At 43.0% G+C, this 20127-nt stretch overlaps 1 protein-coding gene across 2 annotated transcripts in view; it reads left to right on the top strand.

Moving 5' to 3' along the window:
• ZZEF1 (zinc finger ZZ-type and EF-hand domain containing 1) overlaps positions 1–20127 on the top strand; it is a 94896-nt gene that overhangs the window by 36126 nt on the left and 38643 nt on the right. For both annotated transcript variants that reach the window (XM_055576869.1, XM_055576870.1), the window contains exons 17-27: positions 3218–3288; positions 4221–4335; positions 6821–6980; positions 8156–8277; positions 8384–8506; positions 9400–9566; positions 9651–9732; positions 10541–10742; positions 12421–12569; positions 14249–14489; positions 17351–17430. In XM_055576869.1, the coding sequence (XP_055432844.1) occupies positions 3218–3288; positions 4221–4335; positions 6821–6980; positions 8156–8277; positions 8384–8506; positions 9400–9566; positions 9651–9732; positions 10541–10742; positions 12421–12569; positions 14249–14489; positions 17351–17430 (1512 nt within the window). The remainder of the gene's footprint in view (positions 1–3217; positions 3289–4220; positions 4336–6820; positions 6981–8155; positions 8278–8383; positions 8507–9399; positions 9567–9650; positions 9733–10540; positions 10743–12420; positions 12570–14248; positions 14490–17350; positions 17431–20127) is intronic.

The following is a 20127-nucleotide window of genomic DNA, read 5'->3' on the forward strand; positions in this document are numbered from 1 at the left end:
AGATAATCCCAACCTCCATTTCAGAACCTGTTGGATCACAAGGGGAGGGTTTAGTCTCCTTCATCTTTATGACATGCCTACAACCAAATGTTCTTTTTAACAGTTTAACTTTTTATTATGGGAAAATCTAAATATAGAACTAGACTAAATAATACATATCAGTCCCTCCAGCCCCTCAAATGTACTCATCACCTAGATTCAGTAATTACAAACTCACACTAAACTTGTTTCACCCATTACATACCTCACATACTCCTCCCCCCACACCATTATTATATCAGAATAAATCCCGGACTTATTCATTAATATTTCAGTTTATATCTATAAAGAAAATACAATTAAGTTTTAATCCTCAGCTGCATCCTCTCACCCAAAATCATGATTGAGTTGGAGTTATCCTAGGAATGAAAGGATGGTTTAACATTAGAAAATCAGTCAATGAAATCAGAGAGGAAAAAAATCATATTGACAACTACAGAAGATACTTTAATAGGACTTAATTCGGATGATGACTAAAACAACAAAACCTGTACAAACTCCCCTAATCTGGTGGAGGTCATGTATCTAAAACCTACAGAAATCAATGTACTGGTCTTTGGATCACTGACTCATCCCTTTCAAAATGAGCTATAAGCCAAGGGTGCCTACTGTCACTGCTTCTCTTGATATAGTATTAGGAGGCCTAGCCACTGCTGTAGGACAAGGAAAAGAAATTTAAAAAATAACAGAAAGAATAAAACATACAATCATTATTAGTCTGTTTAGACAAGCAACTAAATAGAATTACTGAGAAGAGCTGATGAAGCAAACGAGATGCAGCATTTTAAAAAGGCATTTCTATATGTAACAGCTACTTAGCACATGCAATAGAAGTGCCCTGTCAGATGCATAAAGCCCTACAGAAACAAAAAAGGGAGTAAAAGAAGCATAAAATGTGGTCCCTGTTGCCAAATGACTGCAGTACAGTTGGGGACACTGCTGCAAGGAAGAACTGACCCCAAGTTGCAATAGGCATTTTAGAGGGGAATTCTGTTAAGTGGTTGAGGAAGGTTTCAGAGAGGAGAGAGGATCTTTGGTTGGTTTCAGCTGTCTATAAAACGTGCATATCAGCTTGAGGGATCAGGTTTTTTTTTTTTTCCCTTCCAGTTTTATTGAGATATAATTGACATACAGCATTGTATAAGTTTAAGATATACAGCATAAAGATTTGACTTACATATGTCATGAAATAATTATCGCAATAAGTTGAATCAACATCTATCATCTCATATAGATACAAGATCAAGGAAATAGAAAAAAGTTTTTCTCCTTGTGATGAGAACTCCTAGGATTTACTCTCTTGTCCACTTTCATATGTAACACACAACAGTGTTGATCACATTTGTCATATTGTACTCTACACCCCCAGTACTTATCTATGTTATAGCTGAAAGTTCATACCATTTGACTACTTTCATCGAGTTCTCCCCATCCCTGCCTCCAGCCTCTTTTTCTATGAGTCTCTTTGTTTTTGAAGTATAATCAGCCTACAACACTACATTATTTCCTGTTATACAACATAGTGATTCAGTATCTCTATACATTTCAAAATGATCACCATGCTGTCTGTGACTTGTCACCATATGAGAATATTATTTAGTTATTGACTGTATTCCCCACACTGCTTTTCATACCTGTGACTAATTTGCAGCTGGAAGTCTGTAGTCTTAATCTCTATTATGTATTTCTTTCCTCCTTCCACCCCTCTCAGCTCTGGGAACCACTGGTTTGCTTTTTGTATCTATAACTTTGTTTCTGTTTCATTATGTTTGTTCATTTGTTTTTTGTGTTTTTTTTTTTTTTAGATTCCACATATAAGTGAAATCGTACAGTATTTGTCTTTCTCTGTTTGACTCGTTTCACTTAGCATAATACCCTCTAGGTTCATCCATGTTATCACAAATGCAAGATTTTATGGCTAATATTCATACATACATATATGTATGTTGTATGTATGTATATGTATGTATATTTCACATCTTCTTTATCTGATCATTGATGGGCACTTAGGTTGCTTACATATCTCAGCTTTTGTGAATAATGCTGCAATGAATATTGGGGTGCATATATCTTTTCTCATTAGTGTTTTTGTTTTCTCTGGATAAATACTGAGGAGTAGAATTACTGGATCACGTGGTAGTTCTGTTTTTAATTTTATGAGAACTTTCAAAAGCTGTTACTGTTTTCCATAATGGCTGCACCAGTTATATTCCTACCAATAATGCATGAGGGTTCCCTTTGAATCAGTTTTCACTTTGTGAGTATAACAGCTGACAGCATCAGCTGACATGACCCATTGGATTGCGGGCGAGTCTCTGTCCTACTTGTTTGCTGGAAGCATTTACCAGGCAGCTGAGCAATTTTTTTTTTTTTTTGCTAGCCTGAGCCCCACACAGAAAAACAGAAAGAGGATATGCGACCTTTTGAATGAGATTGTTGTCTGTTAGTAGAGCAGCTCATTAACTTTTCCTTTGTCCATCTATCTTAAGGACTGTATTTTTTCCCTATTCTCATGCAGATGAATTAAACTGCTATCCTTTGTGACCATATCTTCTCTCTCCCACCCTCTAATGCCAGGCAGGGCCTTGGGTCTTAAATTCTCTGGAAATCGCCCCCACCCTCACCCCCCCCCACCCCCACCCCCCGTGCCTTGGTAGCAGTAAATGTTCAATACATTTATTGAATTAAGAAGAGAAAAAAAACCCTGCAAAGTAACCCATAGCCTCATCAGGGGGTGTGATTTCTGCAACTGTCACCATTGGCTATTTGGACTTATACAGAGAAAGCTTAGATCCTGTTTTTAAAAAAAATAGGAAGCTCATAAAAAATGCTCTCCGTCTCTGACCCCTCTTCTCAGGATGGCATGCCCAGTGATGAAAGTATACATCTTTTGGAAGTCACCTTCCTAAACATTTGCATAAGGTTTTCCTACAGGAAAGCTTCAGCATGTCAGCTTCAGCAGTGAACAGAAGTAAGCCTGCCTGCCCTCTTCTATTTAGGCAGGGAGCTCTGCTCCCTCTTAGCGCTAGGCCAGGTCTCAGTCCGGCCCATGAGGTGGTCTGCCGACCCCAGTGTTCATCGTGTTTGGGAACAGTGGGCCATAGTATTTTGTTCTGCTCAAGTGCTCTGCAACATCCATGGAGTAGCTTTCCTGAATGTGCAGTTTCTTGTTTTCTAGAAGAATGTCACCGAGCAGGAACACAAGCAGTCCATGCAGCTCACTTTCCGCTCACTCTGCACGTATTTTAGGTAAGTTTCTAATTCTTGTCCGATACTGCAGATCTTCACAAGGTTGTTTTCCTGAGCTCTCCTTCCTTTCAGGTGCTTTTGGAGTAACCACGTACTTCCATCACTCAGCCAGGTTTCTAGAGTGAGGCATCCCTGGCCTTTGCCGTGACTAAAATAGTGGTAGAATGATAGTCTTGTCAAGAGCTTGCTCCAGTCCCAGTCACTGTAAGACGGTTTAGAGTGGAGCTCACTGGGAGTCTCCTTGAACACTTCAGTTTCTACGTAATTTTTGAAGACAAAAATGGAAACCGCAGGAGTTTGGGCTAAAAACCCAACTACGTGAAAGCCCAGCTGCAGAGGCACAGAGCAGTAGTTCAGCAAACAAAGTGCTGGGAGCCGTGACGTGGGGACTGCCCCCTGCTCTGACTACCAGAGGAGCTTATGGGCCTGTAGGTTGCATTATTGGAGGTATAAAGTCTTGAAGGAGGGAGGGGATTAAAGCCTGAGCTGTCTGCAGGTAGACTGTGCCTTGTATGGACACCAGGCTTAGAGAAGTCTATGAGATGTCTTCAGAATCAAGTATCAAGAATGATGAAAGGACCTGAGGCTCATGTGAAGAGCCTTTGCGATGCAGGGAATATTTAGCCTGGATTATCAAATTAGCAGTCATGAAATTAGGTGTATTTCCTGTTGGTTGCCAAGGTGATTTATTCATCATATTTATTCCCTGGCATCTTTTCTAAGGACTCGAAGATTTATGGGCCTGTGCTTACATAAGGACTTATGGATGGACAGTGGCACAGACCCCACTGGAACCCTGACCCTTTTCTGACTCAAACCCTTCACATGCCATAGAACTGACACTGAAAACTTGCTGGGTTCTCTTTTGAGATAGAAAGCATGAAAATCCCCTTCCTGACACGAGGTGTCATGACTGCTTTGTGTCCTTCCAGTGATAAGGATCCGGGTGGCCTTCTGCTGTTACCTGAGAAAGGCGACCTGGCTGACATGGACATCAGCGAAGTGCTAGCGGTCATGAACACCCTGCTGTCTGTTGCCGCTCGAGAGGTAACCAGTGCCGCTCCATTTCCTTGGCTTCTTTAGGAGACAGGGAGGAGCAGTCATGGCTCCTTCCACTTTAGCCCTCATTTTTGGCGTGACTGTAACTCCATGCCTGTGAGCACAGAGCTTCCCTGCCTGCCTTTGCTCCAAGTCAAGTAAGGGGACGTTTTGCCCCAAACAAGTGAGGGGACGCTTCCCTGCCTCGTGGTAGTCGGCCAGCAGTAAATACCCGAACGTGCCCATGAAGACTGCCTTTGAAGAAGAGGAATGGGTACTTACCGATGCCCTGGTGTCAGTCAGTGAACCCAGCACTGAGTCATGTATTTGTGGTGTGAATTCTGTGGGAAATCACTTACAACTGTTTTTAAAATTTATGATTACTTTGCAAATCTGCAGGCTGATCAAATCTGAAAGGATGATCTCTTTTCTGTGCTAATGATTTTTAAAATACTTTTTTCCTTTTTTTTTCAGCATGAAGGGGGAAAGCTTGAGAAAGGCTTTTTGGAGGAGGTGGTACTGGAGCTCCTCATGAGCCCACTAGTAGCGTCTGACCAGGCAGAGAGGGAGGGGTGTTCTTGCTAGAACAGCATGTGTAACCGGTGACAAGATGGGGAGGAGCCGGAATTTGAAGAGGAGAGTGATAACAGCTAGACTTTGAGCATGTTGGGTTTCTGGTCTGGCAGGACTTCATGTGACAAAGTCTGGTTGAACACATGAGCTGAGTCAGTGCTGGGAGTGGACATTTGCCATCAGTAACCAACCAGGGCTGGCTGAAGCCGTGAATGTCGGTGTCCTCTCATCACCTGTAGGCATCTGCATAGATAGGGTGGCCGGGAGAGTAAGAAGGCCTGGCAGGAAGAAATTCAGGAGGGATAGAAGCAGAGCGAGGAGGGAGTTTAAGAAGGACCGTAGTCAGCAGAGCCCTCAGGACTTAGGTCAAACGGGGAGGCTTTCTCTGGGCAGTGACCAATGCCTTTGAAGAATGGTATCAGAGAGTGGTGGGGCCCGAAAGGGTAGAATGACAGGGAGGGGAAAGGCAAGGGCAGCAGGTGTGAGCAACTCTTTCAAATAGAATACATGTACCAAAAAAATGTATGTTGATGGGCAATTTAAAGAAATGGCTATTTTAAGAACCAGAATGTTCCCAGTATTTTTGAAGTCCGTTCTCACCCGCTGTGCTCTTCCATGGCTTCCCTTCCTTCTTCCTTACCAGAGGGAACCACCATTCTGAAGTTTATAGTCATCATACCCTTGTTTTCGTTTCCAGTTATCCCTACATAGCAGGCCCGTTCCGCCTGGTTTGGGCTTTAATGGAATCATATGGTGTACAGTCTTCTGGGACGAACTTTTCTCCACTCAGCGTTTTTGAGAGTCATCCATGTTGATGTGTGTGCTACAGTTCACCCTCCTCCCCCACCCTTCACTGGTTCACAATATTCCCTTTATGCATCTGCTACAATTTATTTATCCACTTTATTTTGGAGGGATAGTTGGGTTGTTTCCAGTTTGGGGCATTTACATGGAAATTTTATGCTTTGTAGATATAAGAATTTATCTCTAGAGGTTAGGTGATTCTCCAGAGAAACTGGAGAATTAAGATGATGGTTAGAGAGCCATAGGGGGATAAAGAATTGTTTTGTAAAACGGGTGTTTTGTTTTAGTTTGCAGTGGTGTGTAGCCGGTTGACAGTGTTGTAATAGTTTCACGTGTGCTAAGTCACTGTAGTCATGTCCGGCTCTTTGTGACCATACGGTCTGTGGCCCACCAGGCTCCTCTGTCCATGGGATTTTCCAGGCAACAATACTGGAGTGGGTTGCCATTTTCTCCTCCAGGGGATCTTCCTGACCCAGAGATCAAACCCATGTCTCATACGTGTCCTGCATTGGCAGGCGGGTTCTTTACCACTAGCACCACTTGGGAATAGTTTCACACGAACAGCAAAAGGACTCAGCCATACATATGCACGTGTCCATTCTCCCCTAAACTCCCCTCTCATCCAGGCTGCCACATAACATGAGCAAAGTTCCATGTGCTATATATAGTAGGTCCTTGTTGGTTATCTGTTTTAAATATAGCAATGTGTCCATGACCATCTAAAATGCCAGAGATTTGATTGAAGGCTCAGAGGAAGGAGCCAGAGAAAAAAGGAATTTTTGAAGATGAGAGAGAGGAGGAGAGACAGACAGAGAAACAGAGAGAGAGAGAGAGAGAGAGAGAAGGGGAGATAACTAGGGTGCAGGGCTCCTAAGGGGCAGCAGGGGATGGCCCACAGAGTCGAAACCATCTGTAAAGGTTCTGAAAAGCCGGAGGGCAAGAGAGGAGTTTTCATACTACCATCTTTGTCAGTCACTTTGGGGTTGAAAGCTCTCTCATAACTATCCCCCACTTGCCTAAATCTCTTCACTTCTGACAGCTGCTCTCTTAGAGAACGCCCTGGCTGTGTTCTGCAAGTGACCTTGTAAACGCTCTCCATTTGTCTCCTCTTGTGCAGTGTGAGCTGTTGATGGTTGATGGAGCTCAAAGGGAGGTGGGCTGTGTGCTCTCCTCCCTGTTCTGGTCTGTCCAAGGGAGCCTGCTCTCCTGGTGCTACCTGCAGCTGAAGAGCACTGACCCTGGAGCCAAGGACCTTGCCGCCGACCTCACTGACAGATGTAAGTGTCAGTACCGAATCCATGAAAACAGACAGGCGTTTGGGTTTGGCTCTGTGTGTGTGCTCTCATCTTAGTACTTCATGATATTGTAGAGTGTAGATGGTTTTCATTTCATTATTACAAATCAGATCTGTCTTCGGGTTGTTGTTTTTTTTCCTTAAAATAGAATTCTGTAGCATGTCTTTTTGCTCTGAGTTTCCTTTCTGAAAGTGGTAGTGTGCCCAAATGTGTTTATTGAAGGGCTGAGTCATTTCACAGCCTAAACATTGCCTCTGCAGTCACACAGACTCTGAGATGAGTGCTGTACCATCCTCTTCCGTACAGTCTGTCTTCCCTCTTTTAATCAAGTTATCCAAAAAAGGAAGTCTTTTTTTTTTTTTTTTTTTTTTTTCAAAAAAGGAAGTCTTGAACTTTCAAAATCTAAGGTATATGTGAGCACTTCTGTGATCCTTGCTGATACTGAAAATTTTCAGATTCATGTCCCATAAATCCCCAGAAAATCATAGGAAACCCAACAAGTTCTGGGAATTTATAGAAAAATCAGTTCCATCAAACCTGATCTCGGAGCTGTGTCAAAAATGCTTACAGTATTGAGTCCTGACTCTTCAAGTTTGGCCTGTCGAATGGTGTACCTGGAGACGGGCCCTTTGTAAACAGAGGGAAAGGCAGACCAACAGCTGGCTTGGTCAGCCGTGTACTTTGATTTATAAAAATCACACCTCCACCCCACTGAAAAGTAGTAAAGACAAAAAAAAAATCCCTCACTTTTAAGAGTAAACTTCTACTGAGGTTCACAGTGGTTTTCCCTCCCAGAGGAAAACACTTGTGGGACACTTGATGGCCTCATGGGCTTCCCTGGTGGCTCAGCTGGTAAAGAATCCGCTTGCAATGCAGGAGACCTGGGTTCGATCCCTGGGTTGGGAAGATCCCCTGGAGTAGGAAAAGGCTACCCACTCCAGTATTCTGGCCTAGAGAATTCCATGGACTATAGGCCATGGGATTGCAAAGAGTCAGACACGACTGAGTGACTTTCACTTTCATGATGATCCCATGGTCTTTCTGATGAAGTTCCTCCACAGCTCCTGTGACCCTCTCCAGCTTTGTCCTTGATGGTGACCAAGCAAGTGATGTTTCTACCATAGAAACTATTAACTCTTCTCCTTATGTTTTGGCAGATGTGGGGCAGTTTCTGGCACACGTGAGAGTGATTTTGGAATCCCTTTTGTCACAGTATAGCGGGAAAACCATAGTAGAAAAATTATGTAACTCGGTGTTTTCGATGGCAGCTCGCCAACTGGTAAGACAGAGTGGCAACCGTTTGTAAGAGGCAGGAGGGGCTTGGTCATCTGCATCCCTGGCTGACTCTGAGGCAGACACTGAGTGCTTCATTCATCTTCCTTCAGGTCATCTTTCTGCTGGACTTCTGCACATTGGACATTTCACACTGCACACTCTTGAGAGAGTTCAGTGCCCTGACAGAGCTGCTGAAGGAGCTCTGCAGTGACCCCGATGGAGGAGTGAACAAGGTACCTCGAGCTGGCATTTGAACATGCCTTGTAGCCCCTCTCAGGGGCACCATGCCCATGTGTCATGAGACATACCACTCAGTACAGGTCTACACAAATAAGTTGCCTCTAGAAGAGCTCCCTCTGTCTTACCAGTATTTTTTCAGTGTTTATCAACTTTATCAGTGTTGGTTTTGCCAACAAGGATAATTGCCAGTGTGGGTTGATTTGGCATGGTCAACATTAGACAGGAGACACCGAGGAAGCTGTACATAGATTATTTTCATCATTGTGTAGCACATGATGTTATATAAAAACCATATAAATGATTAACCAGATTGAAATCCAGAAGGGAAAATCTGTTGTTGAAAGGCAAATTAGAGGGTTTGTTATTTAAAAGCATTTTCTCCCTTACTCAACCTGACAGGACTCAAAGCTTTTTCAGTGTCTTATTTGGATCTCACAACTCTGGGGAATTCAAAGGGCATATATTTAAAAGCCCATTTTAAAGGAAAAAAAGCAAAAACTGAAAAAAGGAGGGAGAAGACAGGACAGGCTCAGGTTTGCCAACGTCCCAAATAGGGGTGTCAAGTCTTTAAACCACTGGAAATTCACACTAGTACTGGTTTCTAAGAAATAGTTCTCACAGATAGTCATAATTAAAAAAAGAAAAGCTAATTGGAGTTACTATAGTGCAATAGAAACCCCACGTGTACTCTGCTGAATAAATGTATAGTGTATCTTGGTCGATACGTATACATGAGAACGTGAGGTGTAGCTTTAGCCCATGTGGTGATTTGTGTGGGGGTGTCAAAGGCTGCCATCGGGGGTGCTGATGCAGGACACAGCTTCCTGTGTGTGGATGGATGTAGAGTGACAAAAACCCTCCTCTCTTGACTCGTTTGTCTGCTTAGCTGGATGTCGAGACTTGGCAGCAGGAGCGCCCTGTGGTGTTACACACGTGGACCAAGGAGTCTGCCCACAACTATGAAAATAACTGCCACGAAGTGTCTGTCTTTGTCAGCCCAGGGGCAACCTATTTCGAGGTGGAATTTGATGAGAGATGTGAAACTGAAAAAAGGTACAGCTCATCTGTTCTTTTCTCCCTAAGCAATAATGGATCAAAAATGAGAGAAGGAAAGTGATAGAGGTTGTGCTTTCACAGGTATGATTATCTGGAATTTACCGATGCCAGAGGTGGGAAAACACGCTATGACACAAAAGTTGGCACTGACAAGTGGCCCAAGGTGAGTGGTGTTTCCAGAGACTCATAGGAGGCCTGTTTCTGCAACAGTTCTCCTTTTATCAGCCTCAGGGGATAATAGAGATAATGGTCTTTGAAGGGAAGTACTTATATTACACTTTTGTGAAAGGAAGTGTTGATATCAGAGTTCAGCACCTGTTTTGTAATTAATGTTTTTGGGGGTACAGCCATGGCAATTTGTTTATGTTTCGTCTGTAGCTGCGTTGGCATGGCGGGGGGTGGTTGAGTCACCACACAGAGACTTTATGACCCAGAAAGTCTAATAACTTGCTCTCTGGTTCTTCATAGGAACGATTTGCTGCCCCTGGTCTATATCACATAGTCCAGAGTACATGGCGAATTGTTATCCTTAGTAAGAAGGGCCGATCAGCCCAGGAAGGCCCCAACCATGGTGGTGAAAGCTAGGATTCCCTCATAGTTAGGGCCACGTGGTCTCTGGGGCTGGGAAGTTAAGTGTTGCTTCACTGTCAGCGGTCTTGGTTGGCAGCAGAGGAACAGGCAGGATGGTCTCTGGCTGAGTAGGTGGTGGGCAGATGGGCATCTGAGATTTAGGAAACCGACCAGCAGTTTTCAACTTTGCTTCTTCATAAGGTGCAGTGGTGAATTTTCTGTTTCCTTACTCTGCTGTTCATTTCTCCTTTAGTACTTTCGGAGGGGGTGATAAGACATAATGGTGAGAATATAGGCCATTTTTAAATTTAGACTTTTTTGAGTCAAGAAGAACACGCTTCTTACTGAAATGCTGCCTTCTCTAATTGGTTTGACCACATGACTTCTTTGTTTGTCTCTAGAAAGTGACCTTTAAGGCTGGTCCCCGGCTGCAGTTTCTCTTCCACTCTGACAGCAGCAACAATGAGTGGGGCTACAAATTCACCGTCACCGCCTATGGCCTGCCTGATGTCGCGGTGTCTTGGGGGCTGGATTTACAGCTCCTGGTGTCCCGGCTGATGGGACGCCTTGCTTCCCAGTGCATGGCACTCAAGTCTGCGCACCGTAAGTCCTTGAACTGTCCCTTCCCTCCTTACTGCAGCCACACTGAAGAGCAAAGTGGTACCCCCGTCCTGTAAGTTGTCTCCACGTGACGCAGAGCAAAGGGACTGATAAAATTCCCTTTCAGTTTCCTTGCTGCTGCTGCTTCTGCTAAGTCGCTTCAGTCGTGACCGACTCTGTGCGACCCATAGACAGTAGCCCACCAGGCTCCCCCGTCCCTGGGATTCTCCAGGCAAGAACACCGGAGTGGGTTGCCACTTCCTTCTCCAGTGCATGAAAGTGAAAAGTGAAAGTGAAGTCGCTCAGTCGTGCCCGACTCTTCGCGACCCCATGGACTGCAGCCTACCAGGCTCCTCCATCCATGGGATTTTCCAGGCAAGAGTACTGGAGTGGGGTGCCATTGCCTTCTCCGTCAGTTTCCTTGAGAGCCAACCAAAGTAAAATGTCCCCTTGACACCAGTTTATTCAAGTTGCTTGACTCGGACACTGGGGCACATCACCGGGGCCGCAGTGGTCTCCCTGTCTGTGGAGGACAAGCCAGGGAGGGGCTGGTTTTGGCAGCACTGTCCTCATTTTTTTTGTTAAGTTTTGATACCCTCCAACAAGAAGGGAGAAATTCAGAATAAGTTAATTGTATTCTGTGATTATGTGACTATTTATGTGAATGTATGTGAACATGGATTTTACCTTAAAGTGACTCTTCAACTTATGTGTTAAATTCATCCAAGAATGAATGAAACAAATAGAATGAAGCTTTCTAGTGTAATCTTTTCCCTGTATTATTTCTTGAGTTTTTCTCCTTTTTAAAGTAAAATATCATGGAAAAAATCGCATAATGGAAAAAGGCTAAGGGGAAAAGCCATTTTTAATCCTAATACCCAGGCATAGCTATTATTAACATTTTAATCTATTTGTACCTAGTCTTTTTTTTCTTTGTTTATTCATAAACACATATATGGTGGGTGTTTTTCTATTACTATTATTCTTTTTACAAGCTTGAAAGTGAAAGTGAAGTTGCTCAGTCATGTCAGACTCTTTGTGACCCCTTGGACTATGCAGTCCATGGAATTCTCCAGGCCAGAATACTAGAGCAGGGAGCCTTTACCTTCTCCCGGGGATCTTCTGAACCCGGGTCTCCTGCATTGCAGATAGAATCTTTACCAGCTGAGCCACAGGAGAAACCCAAGAACAGTGGCGTGGGTAGCCTATCCCTTCTCCAGTGGATCTTCCCAACCTAGGAATCGAACTGGGATCTCCTGCATTGCAGGCGGATTCTTTACCAACTTAGTTACCAGGGAAGCCCTTTTACAAGTTTAAGTTTACAAATTATGAACATGGCATTTCTAAGTGGTCTCCTGTTATACCCAAGAGATGGTTCACATTCTGTTTTCGGTTTGCTTCATGGCTTAGTTATTTCAGAGGGATCTTGCCTGAACCTGTCATACAGAATGGCAGCGTTTTGGGACTGCCTGATGGTTTCAGTTCACCAGGGTATGTGTTTATGAAGGATCACAGTTAGGTTCTGCTAAATGTGGGTAATTCCCTGTAAGTCTTAGTGGCCAGGTTTTTGTGTTGTGTTTTTTGTTTGTTTGTTTTTAAGCCTTTCCTTCATCAGTTCAAAGATTCTCAGTATATTAAGGGAAAAACAGAACTCTCATAAGCCTCCTTCTTCTCTTTGCAGAGTTAGGCAGTAACATGGCAATACCTCAGGCAAAAATGGCATTAGTCCTAAACTCCCCCTTGTGGAAACCTGTCTTCAGGCACCAAATACATCCAGAGTTGGGATTAGAAGCAAGCTGGCCCACTCACCCACCCCAGGATAATAAGGAGGTATTTACTTTTCGCTTATCTGTGTATTTGGAATGAGGAATGATTACTAATGTTTGTTACTTTAAATTATAAACATTTGTGTATGTATCTTATCACCCCCCACGAAGCTATTAGCTCCTCAAGGGCAGACACTAGGGTCCTCACAGGGGCCAGTGTAACGGCTGTTCAAAAGTATCAACTGCCAGACTATGTAGTGGTAATATAGTAGGTGCTCAGTAAAGCTCTCTTGATGACCTTGTTTAAATGAGTTGAGTTTATTTCCTGTGCCTGCTGAGTCACGCTTAAGAACAGATGGTGTATGCTATGCTTATTTGTTCTCCATGGGACAGTAGCACATTATTTAGGCTTATAATATTATAAACTAAACAAGCTTTTCCACTATGTCTTTTTCATCTCTGTCCCCCTCTCTCAGTTCTACTACTTTTCTCCCTTCTTCCCACTTTCCCCCACCCCAATTCTTCAGTAATTAGTGGCTGGATCCAGGGACTCTTCTTAACTTCTCTGCTCCTTCAGACCCTTTCTTCTTGTATTCCATGGCAGTCCACTGTCTTCTCTTACATGTCTGCACTCCCCCTGCCTCCTTTATTGACCTCTGTTCTTCCTTCTTCTATAAAAAGTGGGCTTCATTCAGGCTTTCTCTGCTTTCCTGCAACCCACCAAGATGTTATCTTGTCTCCTCTCTTCTGTCGTCACATCTGTGTGGAAAAAACCTAAACAATCAGTTTCCAGCCCTGGTTCTTCTCCCAGGCTCCAGTCACATACGCCTATCTTCCTGTTAGGTTATTTCCATTTCAGTGTTCTGACTCCCTTTAACTCAGACGTGTAAAACCAGGATGTCTCCCTGGACTGTTTGCTCCTGTTACTGTCATTATTGTTCTCCCAGGCATAAGCCACTGCGACCTAGCATCACCTTTATCCTCACCTTCTTCTCCCCTTTCCTTCCAGTCAACTGCAAGCCCTGTGGATTCTTCCTTGAGATCTCTTTCCATTTCCTCTGTCTCCATCTTTATCCAGGCCCTCATCTCGCACTTGCATTGTTACGTTGGTACCTACCAAGTTTGTTTGTTTTTTTTTAAATCACTGCATTATCTTGTCATTCCACTGCCAAGCACCATTAATGGCTCCCCGTTGCCCACAGGGTGAAGTCTAAACTCCTCAGTGTGACAGTCAAGGCTCTCTACAGTCTCCTTTCACCTTACCTATCTGACTCTAGTTCCCACCACTCCCCAGCTGAGACTTCAGGCCAGGTCAGTCTCCCCACTGGCTCTTAACTTCTGCTAACGGTTGTGTTCCTCAGGGCCAAACCTGCCCAGTCTTCAGGGTCCAGACCAAAGCCCATCCCCTCCAGAAGGCTTTTCTTAATTACTTTAACCTGCCAGGAGCTCTCTCCTGTGAATTCTCAGCATTGGTGTCCCTTCTAGGCATTTGGCACTCGATAATCTCTATGCTTTATGATAGTGGTAGTTTAAATGCTTTTAACGTTTTATTTATGTTTACCTTTCTTTTTTTTTTTTTAATAACCTGTGTGTCTGTCTGATCTCCCCCAAATAGACTGAAACTTCCTGAGAGTATGCACTGTGTTTTATACTTCTGCTTTGGCCTAGTAGTTGTTCAGTAAACTGAATTTTTTTAATGAATATGTTAAACATGATGGTTTTTCTTGTTTTTGTTGTTCCCAGGTTAAGAACATCCCTGATGATCCCTGCCATCAATTTCTTCTTGACTTTGCACAGTCAGATCCTGCCCAGAACTTCTGTGGGCCATATTCAGAACTTTTCAAAGGATTCATACAGGCATGTAGAAAACAGGCCCCAAAGACAGATATAGTTGCTGGTTCCACTATTGATCAAGCTGTGAACGCCACCTTTGCTGCTCTGGTGTATCGCACTCCAGACTTATATGAGAAGCTGCAAAAATATGGTAACTTATACTACAGGGAATATTTTTGATCTGAAGGCCAATTGCTAAGTTTTAAGAAAGCTTTTCTTAAGTGAAAGTTTTAAAATACTTTGGAACATAAACATCCTTCTACAACTATAGACTTCATCTTGTCACTCCTACTGTGCCAGTCAAGAGATTCGTGACCAATTTATAGTCAGCAGATTGCAATATATAGCAAGTAGCCTTGGGTTTCCTCATCAACAGGTAATTTATCTTTATCCGGAATTCTCATGGAAGACTGCTGAGAAGTTTAATGGAAAGAAAACTTAACTTGGGTTGTAGTTCCAGCTCACAAACTAGAAGTTGTGCAGCTTCAGATTAATCAGATAACCTTTCTGCACCTGAGTATCCTTATCTGTAAAGTCTAGAGTTGATAAGCTCTAACATGTTAAGAAATTCCAATCAAAACAAAAGATGTTTTGATAATTGAATGTGTACTAACCAAGGAAGAAAGTGCAGGTATTAACTCTTATCTTTAGACTTGCAGCTTCTTGGTAGCATATTCCCTGCTCAGCTTCCTTTGTCAGTAGCATACTCCTTGCCATTTCTTTTCCCTCACGTCCCCTAGGGATACCCTCTCTGTGTATTTACATTAAGTGTAGACTAGAGCCTTAACAGGAACCACAAAGAGGGAGGGTCTCTCCCTACTCATAATCTTTCAGGGGAAAAACATTTCAAACCCAGTGTAAAGACAGGGTATGGCTGTCCCAAGCACTTTGGCAGGATGTCTGTTCTTTCCATGGTGCCAGTGAAATTATCAGAAAACAAATGCTTCCTTCCTTAGAGTAAGTACTTAATTGATTATTGTTCCAATTATTGTTACTACTAAGGATATTATTAGCACTGCTACCTTTATTGCTTAGTTCTTTGTGTCTCACATTGCAGAGTTTATTTCCGGAGGTCTAAAACATCTCAATTACTCGCTCAAACCTTAATATTTCCTTTAAGAAGCTGCTCAAATAAATAAAATTACACTGAAGCATGAGTGACTTCAGGAAACAGCTGTCACACGGAAGAGCGTTATCTTTGCTATGGGATGGGGGTGAACTGACATCATCATGGTTTTGGGAAAAAAAAATTCAGTATATGTTTTCATAGTCAAATTGTAGTAAGAGAACTTGACAATCTTTGTTACCTGTGCAAGCTGTCAGTGGAAGGATAAAAGCCTTGTGAGTAAAAAGCTGAGATACAGAAGGTTTCTGGCTGGGGGAGAGGTCCCCCAGCTCTTTTTCCAATCATGTTCATATCTGCTGTTGAGATACACAAATCAAGTGTGGGAACAAGAACTATTTCACTGTGTGCAAGTTGTTTCTAGAATACCAGCCACAGTTGCTGTGAAGGAGGCACAATTGGTCCCAGTCCTTTCTGTCCCTGCCTCTGAGGGACTATCTGTGGATGCTTCAAGACTGATCTACTTTGAGAGTGGTCCTTGTCTGCTAACTTATCTTTGCCTAAAAACTTGTCACCCTTTTGGGTTAGAAATGGATGGGAATTTTTCAACTAGACTAAGCTGTTTGAGGGCAGGGGCCATGTTTGTTTTTCCCAGCATCGCGTTCCCAGTACCTGAAGTAGAGCCTGGCACATTCTAGGTATTCAGAAAATTCATTGCATCAACTTTGGGTCAACAGAGTGTCACCCTGTTCTCGTATAGTATCCTTTGCTGTTTGTTTGTTTTAATATTTATTTATTTGGCTGTGCCAGGTCTTAGTTGCAGCATGCAGGATCTTCAGTTGCAATGTGCTCACTCTTAGTTGCAGTGTGTGTAATCTAGTTCCCCAACCAGGGCTCAAACCTGGGCTCCCTGCACTGGGAACATGGAGTCTTAGCCACTGGACCACCAGGGAAGTCCCTCCTTTGCTTTCAAGATAAAAGAAGGGACAGGCTTCATAGGATTCATTACCAAAAAAAAAAAAACTTAAAAAATTTTCTTTCTAATTATAAAAATAATACCTATTTATGTAGAAACTTACAAAGTACAGAAAAGCTTAAAGTAATTATCAACTGTAATTTCACCACTTCAAGAACATTTTTCTTTGGTCATTTTTCTATGTATCTACCTGGCTTTTTAGTTATATGTATATATACGTATATGTACATACCATGTTTTTACCATATATGCTCTGTATGTTTTATTTTATTTTTGAAATTATTTATTTTATTCTGTTTGTCTGCGCTGGATCTTCGTTGCTTCATGCAGGCTTTCTCTAGTTGTGGCCGTTAGGGACTGCTCTTAGTTGTGGTGCAAGGGTTTCTCGTTGCCGTGGCTTTTCTTTTTGTGGAGCCACAGGTTCCAGGGCTCATGGTCTTCAGTAGTTGCAGCACATGGGCTCAATAGTTGTGGCTTACAGGCTCTGGAGCATGGGCTCAGGCTTAGTTGCTCCATACCATGTGGAACCTTCCCAGACCAGGGATCACACCCGTGTCCCCTGATTTGGCAGACAGATTCTTATCCACTGCACCACCAGGGAATTCCTGTATACTCTTTTTAAATAATATAATTTTGTATATACTGTTTCATAACCGACCTTTTTCACTTAATATATACCCTGAATTTTTATCATGTTAATAATTTTTATTTTGCTTTTACTATTTTTTATATTTTACCTTAATAGTATATCCATTTCAGATGCTGTTCATTTGAAAAACAGTTTGAAGTAACATAGGAACCCATTACAGGTGTTTGTAGTTTACTGATGGTTTTCCCCCCAGTTCTCTCTTACCACAGACAATGTGCAAGTGTCAGGGGAAGAGGTTTCCTGTGCAGAGATTGGGAAGTGACTTTGGGCTTAATGTTGCAGTAGTGAATTGTGTTAACTGAATGTAACCTCTCCTTTCCCCAGTAAACAGCGGGGGCAAGACAGCCTTGAGTGAGGAGTTTGCACAGGTGTATTCCTTGGCTGATGGGATTCGAATATGGATGGTAAGATGTTCTTTTGCGATTTTTATATATTTTGAGTTTTTCTACCATATCTTTGAACTAAGGTAAGGAGCTCTCTTCTCAAGAATATAACTTTAGGAATGTTTTTCAGAACTAAAGTTCAGTGATGCAAATGGATAAAGGATAAAAAATAATTTAGGACCCTTGAAATCATAATTTGGTGAAGTTAGATTGTCAGAGTACACAGGAGTCAGTTGAGCCCCCCTTACTTGCCTTCTTCTGTACCCCAAAGGCTGCTTGGTGGAACCTAACCTGGTAGACTAGGAGAAAAAGCACTGCATTAGATTCTGGGCAACCAGTGATGGTTTTTGGCAGAGAGGAGGCCTTTCTCAAAGGAGAGGGCCTTCTGCATTTTGGAAAGGTGATTCTGCAGCATTCTTTGTGACAGCAATGAACTTGGGAGAGCAAGACATCCATTCGTAGGGGTATTGTATTACCGTATTGTCCTATGCTACAGTGAAAGTAAGTGGAGTAGAGCTGCCGTTATTAGCATGGACGGTGCTCGCAGGCGTGACGATGAGCAAAACATAGCAAGCTGTAGAAGGCGTAGGTATGGTATTCCTCAAATAAAACTTAAACATTAGCCAGATCTCTCTGTCTTGTACATAAATACATAGTAAAATTACACACATGCATGGAAATGATTAACAACAAGTAAAGGAGAATTCTTTTATTTCTTAGGTGTGGAGATGAGTAGGTAGTATTATTTATATATATTTATAACCATCTTAATTAAATATTGTATAGTAATTGAGAAAGCAATCTTAAAATGAATGCTGCTGCTGCTGCTGCTAAGTCGCTTCAGTCGTGTCCAACTCTGTGCGACCCCATAGACGGCAGACCACCAGGCTTCCCCATCCCTGGGATTCTCCAGGCAAGAACATTGGAGTGGGTTGCCATTTCCTTCTCCAATGCATGAAAGTGAAAAGTGAAAGTGAAGTCACTCAGTCGTGTCCGACTCTAGCGACCCCATGGACTGCAGCCTACCAGGCTTCTCCATCCATGGGATTTTCTAGGCAAAAGTACTGGAGTCGGGTGCCATTGACTTCTCTATTAAAATGAGTAGAAGATGGATAATAAGATTGAAAGCAAGAGGGGACTTCCCTGTCCAGTGGGTTAGACTCTGTGCTTCCATTGCAAGGGGCATGGGTTCTATCCCTGGTTGGGGGACTAGGGTCCCACATGCTGTGAAGCCAAGAAATAAAAAGAAAAGAAAAAGCTTGAATGCAGGAGACTAGTTGTGATAATTAAATGAGGATGGCTTCTGCTACTTGGGAGGTCAGATAATTAGACTGTGTGATTGATGGGTATGGTGAAAAGGCAGATAGAATTTAGGACTGTTCTCGTGTTCCTGGTGGGGGTGACTTGGTGAGTGGGAAAAGTATTAACCAGAGTAGGAAGAATGGTCTTGGATCTGGGAGTGGGGAGCTAAGTTCAGTTTGGGACATGTTAAGTATGAGGACACCTAGGTTATCTAAGATATCTAGCTGGAAAATTTAATACATATGAAAGAATACATCTCAAGGCAGAGGTAAGAATGACTTCAAATCATTGGTAATAGTTTAAAAAAAAATAGTTTCATTTTTCTAGGAACAGACAGCCTTGGACAAAGTCCCCGATGATGAGAACGTAGTTGGTGCTCAGTATAGACTAGATAGATAGGTGGAGACCTGGATGAACAGGATCTCTCAAAAGAAATTTAAAGATATCATCATCAGAATGGTGGGAAGAGAATCAGTGTACTGACAGTGTATTGACAGAGAAACCAAGGCAGTTGTTCAGTTGTTCAGTCATGTCCAACTCTCTGTGATCCCATGGACTGCAGCCTGCTAGGCTTCCCTGTCCTTAACTCTCTCACGGATTTTGCTCAAACTCATGTTCGTTGAGTCAGTGATATCATCCAACCATCTCGTCCTCTGTTGCCCCCTTCTCCTCCCGCAGTTAAAGAAAGTGTGTCTGAAAAGTTAACTCCCACAGACAGCCAAAGTGAAAAGGGTTTGGCATTTGGGACAAAGCATATTGTAGACTGTGCTCCTGGTTCAGCACAGGACAGACTGCCAATGACTGGACAAGATGCCAGCCTTCTCTCTTAAGAGCCTGGCCTCCATACATCATTGGTCTTCTGCCTGGGCTGTCAGCACCGTGGCACACAGTGACCATTGCCTGTGCTGGTACTAGAAGCACCATTCTCTGCCCAGCAGTCTTAGCCTCACTTAGAGGCAGCCTCACCTTCAGAGCAGGATAGAGATCAAGTTTTAGTTCAACCTCTGCTGCAAACTGGATTGTGGATTTTGGCCACACCACACAGCTTGTGGGATCTTAGTTCCCCAACCAGGGATCGAACCCATGCCGCTTACAGTGGAAACACAGTGTCCTAAAGGCTAGTCCTAACCAAGACCTCACTTCTTTATTAGTAGGTCAGCTTTAGGTAAGGGCCCCTCTGTCTCCAGCGTTCTAGAATTCTTTTTAAAGAATAGGATTGTGGTCACAAATCCCTCCCATATAACACATAGTTGAAAAGGAGGTAGTTTTGCAGATAGACCTTTAAGCAGCTTCAAATTCTGGATTATTTCTAGGACAAATGAAAGCAGTTCGGTCCTGTGTCCTCACCATAGGGCTATAAAGTTCTCTGGGATCTCAACACTGTGTGCTTTTGAAGTGTTAATAGTTTGCTGTGGC

The sequence above is a fragment of the Bubalus kerabau genome, chromosome 4 (assembly GCF_029407905.1).
Source record: "Bubalus kerabau isolate K-KA32 ecotype Philippines breed swamp buffalo chromosome 4, PCC_UOA_SB_1v2, whole genome shotgun sequence".
NCBI classification, from domain to species: Eukaryota; Metazoa; Chordata; class Mammalia; order Artiodactyla; family Bovidae; genus Bubalus; species Bubalus kerabau.